At 38.9% G+C, this 7,778-nt stretch overlaps 1 protein-coding gene across 1 annotated transcript; it reads right to left on the bottom strand.

Moving 5' to 3' along the window:
• Nucleotides 1-367: 367 nt before the first annotated feature.
• On the bottom strand, nt 368-4,099 carry LOC108772730 (uncharacterized). The gene is made up of 3 exons (XM_018538330.1): nt 1,424-4,099; nt 1,051-1,336; nt 368-892 (listed from the first exon to the last, which is right to left on the bottom strand). The coding sequence occupies exons 1-3, from the start codon at nt 3,722-3,724 to the stop codon at nt 714-716; spliced, it is 2,766 nt and encodes a 921-aa protein (XP_018393832.1). The 5' UTR covers nt 3,725-4,099; the 3' UTR covers nt 368-713.
• Between the last annotated feature and the right edge of the window lie 3,679 nt (nt 4,100-7,778).

The following is a 7,778-nucleotide window of genomic DNA, read 5'->3' as shown; positions in this document are numbered from 1 at the left end:
TTATACTTACAATTAATAGTTGCCGTGCAAAAAATATACATATAACATATGTATATATCTGTTTGGGCAAGATACATGCAATCATCAACGGCAACGTACGTGTAACTTGTAACGATCAACTTTCCGCAGGCTCTCTACTTTGACTTTATATTATTGCAAGCGGCACGTTTCTAATTTGTACATAGATAGTACTATATCGCTATTGAAAATATTACAAAAAAAGCTATGCTTGTATTCCTGAAATAATTTTCTTTGCGCAATGTCTAAGAGATTAGAAATTACCTGATAACTTTCATAAAAATTTCGTAATTAAAGCATCAACTGATAATCAAGAAAAATCGGAAAGTCATTTCACCAATGCAACTTTCTATCATTTTTTTTTTCTTTTACATAACATTCCTCTAGTTTTCTCACATTAGTTGTCACGTAAAGTCGATAAACTCGCAAGGTGTTTCGACAAATTATAGGTTAATTATAACTATGTAATACACCACAGCCGGTTCTAGCAACTCGTGTATAGCATGTCGCGAAATAACACTACAACGAAATTAAGGGGTGCCCGTGACAATTTTTGCAATCTGTGTTGCAATTCCTTTCATATTCTTTATAACACGCAATTCCAATTGCGATACAACTAATCGACAATCATTACGATAATCATCGTCTGATTTCTAGCCCCTTCCTTTTGATTCCTTCAATAAATACCGGCATATTTACACATTGTTTATCGCATCAAAATCCTTATCAGTAGTTACCCCTCCAGATTCGTTTCGATACTTTCGATACAAACTGATCAAAGGCATCACTAATAACAATACGCCGCTTAACGCAATGAACAATCCCGCCAAGTAGAAAGACAGATTGTACGTGCCTGTGATATCGTACAGCCATCCTGTAAAAAGGAAATTTTCCATTGATAATTCTGTCAGAATATGTTGTGTTCAGAATATTAAATTTAATTTTTTTTTGTTATTGTTATGTTTGTAATTATTTTACATTAATTTGTGACGACAATAAAATTTCGGGCCACTGCCACGTATAAGAATTTACCAGCTAACGGAGGGCCCATGAGGTTGGCGATTCCTTGAACGAGTAACAGAAGACCATAAGCATTGGTAAATCTGTCCAAGGTGATCAATTCGACAAGGATGATGCTGGTAAGACTGTAATTTGCTGCGATGAATAATCCAAAGGCACCAGAGATTGCACATAAAGTGTAATAGTCGTTGATAACTATTGGTATCATAGCGGTAACGGTACCACAGAGCGCCATGCATACAGCATACACAATAGATGCATTTACCCACGCCCTATCGCCAGCCCAACCTAGAAAAATCTGTAAAAAAAAGGTTCATTTTTTTGACGTTAGAAAAAAACTACCAAAACGTCATTTATTGAGCTGAACATTTCCGTCGCTGCTCACCTCGCCACCCATATTAGCGATTCCAATCACCGAAATCAGAATAGATGCATCCGTCTCGCTAAATCCAACTTCGATTGCATTGTCCGTCAGATAGACATAAGGCACATCGTACCACGTGTGCAAGAGAAAATTACTGACGGCGAACAGCAGAAACCTTGGATCGGCAAAGTACGAAAAGTCTAGCATGTCGACGATCAAGTCCCAAAATTCCCAAAGTCCAGCGTACCAAACGAGCTTCGTCTTGGCGATCGTAGTCATTGAATTTCTGTAGATATCCGGACAGCTTGAAGCTCTCAAACGATATCGATTGATGTTGAGCATGGCACCTCTGTAAGTCAGACTGTGTCGATGCATTCGGATATCCTTCAAATAAGCAGTGGGCAGCCTCCTCGGTTGTTCCAACGTGCTAGATCGCCTTAACGGAGTGTCGATTTTTTTTAGCCACCATAAATACGACGGTTCTACCGATTGATGTTGTCGCTGCTGCTGCTGTCCGCCGCGCAAAATTCGATCGTCACGGCCCTTGTTCTTGTCTTCAGTTAATGGACTAGGTGTAGTTAGAAATCGAGCCGAGGGGGTACTCAGTTGATCGTGCAGCGCCCCAGAATCGCTGAAACTCCTCGACGATATCAAAAGACTTGGATAGTTTTGCAGAAGCACGTTGTAAACGGTCTCGGTTTTATTCGTACTGAGCAATTCTAGTACCTCCAGAGGTACTCTTTCTCCGTTCTTGACGAAAGTAGGTAAATTCACTAAGCTAGAGAATAACTTCTCACCACTCTCCTCGCTGCACACATCCTGCGGCCGAAGATTCTCAATAATCATTGCATTGGCTGATGCGAAACCTCTTTTAGAATCGCCATGAGGTGTTTGCGTAGTCGTGTTTGCGGAACTGGTGGCGGAAAAGGAATCTGCGCTGGAACTCTGTATTTTAGATCTCTTCTTTTCTCGATTCTTCCTCCTCTCTTGAGTTTTCGCTTTTGCTCTAGTGGTAGTCCATTCGAGGTCCCGCATCAGACATCCACATACAGCGAGATTCGAAAACAATCCTGCCAGAATCAGCGTAGTTCCTCTCCAGCCGTACTCCGCTAAAAGATTTTGTGTAACAGGCGCAAAGATAAAAGTCCCGATTCCGCTACCGCACACTGATAGACCGGTAGCGAAAGATCTCTTTTTATCAAAGTAATACGCCACGATTACCACTGCCGCGACGAAACACAAGGATAAACCGAAACCTGCTACGATGCCGAATGTGAAGATGAGTACTTCCATAGAGTTCGCATAGGAACTGACAACAAAACCGGCTGTTGCTAGGATACTACCGGCTACAGATACTTTTCTACATCCGTATCGATCGGTTAAGAAACTTGCCACCGGTCCCGATAACAATGGCATCGCCATGAAGAGACTACCTATCCATGCTGTCTTCGACTTGCCCTCGCCGAAATAATTAAGAAATTCGACGTATATTACGCCAAAGGAAAAGGTGATGCCATCCGCGATCAGGTTTACCATAAAGGAGGCCGCTACGACGACCCAGCCCCAACCTCCATCGGGAGGCCTCGCTTCGCAAAACTGTCCCAAGCTGGAATTGTCCTCGGAACTGCTTGTAGTAGACGTGGAGATTGATGGACTTGGATGTGGTCTTTCTTCAGGTGTGTGACGTAACTGCTGTTTTTGAGACTCTTTGTTGAATTGCACGTGATGCTGCTGCTTATCTTCCTTTGGAGATTTGCCGTTTACGAGCTTCTCAGTGCTCTTTTCGGTCAACAAATGGCTCTTGGACGACAGAATTCTGGTAGGGGACCCGAAAATTGTACTCCTTTCATTGAAAACGCTCTTCACTTTCTGCGGACTAGATGCATCTTCCCTGTAAAGGCTGTTGGGTCTCTTTGGTGAATTTTGCATATTTTGCGAATCTTCTTTTAGCTCTTGACGAGCTTCCCGACGTATCCTTGAGCCCGATTGCTCCATGATTCGTTCCGAATCATTCTCCACAAATCTTACTGCATCTTCTTCTTCTTCTTCTCCTTCTTCCTTTCGCGCATTTTCCAATGACTCCGAGTTGTTTCGGAAGTCATTGACGTATTCTGATCCCCGAACCGAATCCATAATCGTCTCCTCGTGATTGTGATCATCACAATTGCAATTATTTGGATGGTTCGACGTACATGAATCTTTGTTGATGATTTCATCATCGCTCGTTTCGATATACGATCGCTTTACGGTCGCATCATTCGTCGTTTGTTCGTCGAGTCGAATCTGTTTGTCTCCATTATTAAACTTGGTCCACTCGGCCATATTGAAGAAACGAAGAATGTGAGGTATTCACTTCTCTTTCGAGATATCAAAATACTTGCGATTCAATTTTCCTCTCCGTGAAACTGATACCGTATACGATACGCACATATCAATATATACGACACATTCAAGCAATCACACGCGGTAACAAAAAACTCGAGCAATTGTATTTGCAAGGAATTTTGGGCGGCCCCTTCTCCCCTCAAATCGAAGCGATCATCAATTTAATAAAAGTTTAATTTCGTCCTTGATTTAAACAACGGTAAACAAGGCCACTCGTAGAGCTGCCTGGTAAACTGACGACGTAATGGTAACAGGGATGCTGACGACCAGGTCGATGTAAAGTTATCTGGCGATTGATAGTCGGCACCCGGTCGACCATGCAATGGTCCACCACCATTGCAATTGCGGCTCCGGATTCTCCAAGTCCAAGTAGCACTTTGATTACTTGGGACCACCTCCTCCTCCGCGAAACGTTCGTCAACCCAGGCACCCATGCGGCGAAACGTACTGCTTCGGTTCTAGTGTTGTATTCTACAACAAGAAAAGCCTTGTTGTCAACGATATACATGCATATTTGCGTCATACTTAAATGTTCTAATTGGTAATTAAAATACAGATGAGTGGATGGATATATAGATAAATAAAGAGGATATACAAAAGGATGAGAAAAGGTAAAGAAATGTGCGAGTAGATTTCCATCAATAAATCACGATTGAGGGATGAAGGAAGCGGTGTGCTTATACCATTTGTATAATAGTCACGTTTCTATAATATTTATGTGCTTTTTTTCTGCAAACGTAAATTATCGCCAAGGTACTTACTATCGTTCTTTCATTCCATCTATCGTTTAAATTGAATCTATATATAATGATAAACGATATATCTCGTTAGTATCTAAACGCGCGGTAATAACATGATCAAAGTGACGCACGCAGTCGCGAAAAAAATGTCTCGCTCGGCTATATTTACTCGCTAAAGCAACATTCTCGAGCATTATTAGACGTTCCAAGTTCGATGTTTGGCAAAGACACTCGACAGTGTGACTCGCTTCTGGCATTTCGTAACCGGCCGAAGTAGCTCGAGTTAGAGTCAGCGATTATAAATGAAGCTCATTGTGTATGAGTTGCTATCAATTTAAGGATTTAACGGTGGCCACGATGATCACGCGTGTATCATACGATCTCTTTTCCTTCTTCTTTATACCTTCTACCTTCTTCATGCCGATTGTAATTTGTTTTCAAAGTTCTCGATTCGCCGCTAGTATACCGAAGTAAAAATTTCAAGTGCGTGCAAATAACAAAGGGTCAGTGTCGACTTGACGCAACGCGGCACGACGCCCGACGTACACAATACACATGGCTTGTCATCGTGCTGCGCCGCAATATTTCAGAAAACCTGTGGATACGTGAAAAATGTTTGTCTTTTTATTAGTTTTCGAATTTATTATGGGCACATCATATTTATCGATACTGCTAATTAAACCTTTTCTTTCTTCCTTTCTTCTTAATGTTACGTTCGGTAGTATTTAATTTATAATTAATTTATACAATCACACATTCCTTTGTTTTAAAATAATTTTTCATTAGGAAGTTACGAAAATCTAAGGATTATATAAGATTATCATGACCAAGTTAGTTCATTTTATTACGAAACCGTGGACTACTTTACGTCAAGAAAGATGCTTATCAAAAATACATACGAAATACGTAATCAAAGAAACCTGAGTTTCAAAATTAAGTTTACTGAATGTTAACTTATAAAATAATACCGTCAATTTCACAATATACTTTATTAAATGTCTCCACGATGTTAACGTCTTGTGATCTTTGATAAACCACATTACCGATTTGATTAAATTAAAAAGCCAGTTAAATATATTACAACTTCTGCGTTTGTCAAAAGTAATTGTAGATTTAACGTTGACCTACATCTTGTCGGGTTACTTAACTCACAATCAGAGGAAGACGACCATTTAACTTTTTGCGTGGAACCTTAACACGCGAACGCGAATACTGCGCACGGCGCATAAATAGCCGAAATGTACTTCACGGTAGAAATTCACGCGCGAAAAGTGAGCTAAACTGCCAAAAGGTAAACTACATTTTGAGACTTATACAGATGTAAGACACATGGTACATTCCGATATTATGGCATATCGTCAAACATAAAAAAATGTAATTGCAATTTTACTGGAAATTAATTTATATGTACATAGAAATAGTTTGTCGATGTAAAATGAGGTTTGAGAGACATAGATACAAACAAAAAAATATAATTACGATTTTATTGGAAATTAATCTACATAGACATAAGTTGTCAATGTAAAATAAAGTTTGAGAGACATAGATACTTGATATAGATATATAATTATATAGATACTTAAAAAAAATGTAAAAGAATTTGTAAAACGCTAATAAAAATAAGAATGTAAAATAATCATTTATAAAGCAGCTGTCTTGGCATCGGGTTAGAAGAAAGTTGATAAAATTGGTGTCCGATTTCGTATTATACTACAATCACGCGATACGACTTATCGAACGGACTGGCGACATATATATCTTCACTTTAACGATAATTAGGCGGCTTACTACTAGATTGTTTCTTTTATTTTGAAAAATTGTAAAAATTTCCAGCAGAGAGAAAGAGAGAGAGCGAAAGGGAGATAATCTGAAACTCGTTTATTTGTTCCGTTCGTTTCTATCGTTCGATATCATATGTAGGAACGGAGAAATAGGCGCCTTTGGCCGAGAAATTTTGCGCAATTTTGGCTTCGTGCCCGTTGAGCAGTAAATCAGGGTACATTCACGGTCTAAATTCAACGGTACGGCGTTGATATCGTTTACGCGTTAATGTTAGGGCGTGTTGTCGTGATATATAATTCCATCTATTCTATTGTCATATACGATCCATGAATACTTACGCGTATAATCACGCGCGTTCAATCCGCGGCAAATTGTTTGCCATAGTAAACATTACTATAATTCAATCGTAAAGCGGCGCAAGCGCGGTTCGTAAATCGCAAATAATTTCAGTTATTGAATTCAGTGTGAATACGTGAAACTGAGACAGTATACCATCATACTTCGCAAACATGATCATGCAGATTGATAAGAAATCGATTAATCAACGATTTGTAATGATTCGTCGTTGGAGCACGTGTAGTTAATTAGTGGCAAAGAGACGGCCTTAAAAAGAGGCATTTAACGCCGCGCAGGTTCATCGATCAATGTTAACGAAATAATGTTCGCTCATTGAGAGAGTGGACGCAATATTCGTTATCAGTATTCAAGGAGAACAAATCATCAACGAACTTGGAATCATGCGTCATGATAACGTGTGCTCATTCACGCGGAGTATCGATTATACTCGTGTTAAGCATCAGTAAGCAGAAACGCATTGCTCTGTATACGCTTCTACATTTTTTCAGAAAACTAGTATAACATGTCTAAAATTATTTTATATGTTCTACATATAATTCTCATTTTACACCAATCTAAAAAGTACTCCAATTTTTGTCACGCACAGTACAATAGGTCTGTTCTTTGTAGCTAAACCAGTAGTATGCACTTATACTTAAAATGAAACATATATATATATATATATATATATAATATATATATATGTATTTAATATATATAATATATATTTAAAATTTTACGAAAGGGAGATAGAAAGTTTTAGTGCGATCCAGTGCACAGCGAAAAGCAAACTTAATAAAACCCGTTTGACAAGACATTAAATTCGGAAGAATGTAGTGTAGGGCAAAGAGATAAATGTAATGCATTCGTGGAAAGAAATGGCATGTTGTTTGCTGCTGATAAATATCAAACAAAGAATTGTCTAAATCAATTAAACAGTTTGAAGTACATGTGACGGTTAATAAATTGTTTTGAATTGCGGTATGTGTTTTTCATCGCTGCAAAATTGACGCACGACTCATAAATACTGTCGCATCTTCGTTCTCTCTATTATCTCGGACATATTGTTACCGTTTATCGCGTTCGTTGAAGACAACGTATCTCACATACACATGTACTTATTAATTTTACGT

The sequence above is a fragment of the Cyphomyrmex costatus genome, unplaced genomic scaffold (assembly GCF_001594065.2).
Source record: "Cyphomyrmex costatus isolate MS0001 unplaced genomic scaffold, Ccosl1.0 scaffold193, whole genome shotgun sequence".
NCBI classification, from domain to species: domain Eukaryota; kingdom Metazoa; phylum Arthropoda; class Insecta; order Hymenoptera; family Formicidae; genus Cyphomyrmex; species Cyphomyrmex costatus.
This window is presented reverse-complemented; position numbering and strand designations above follow the sequence as displayed.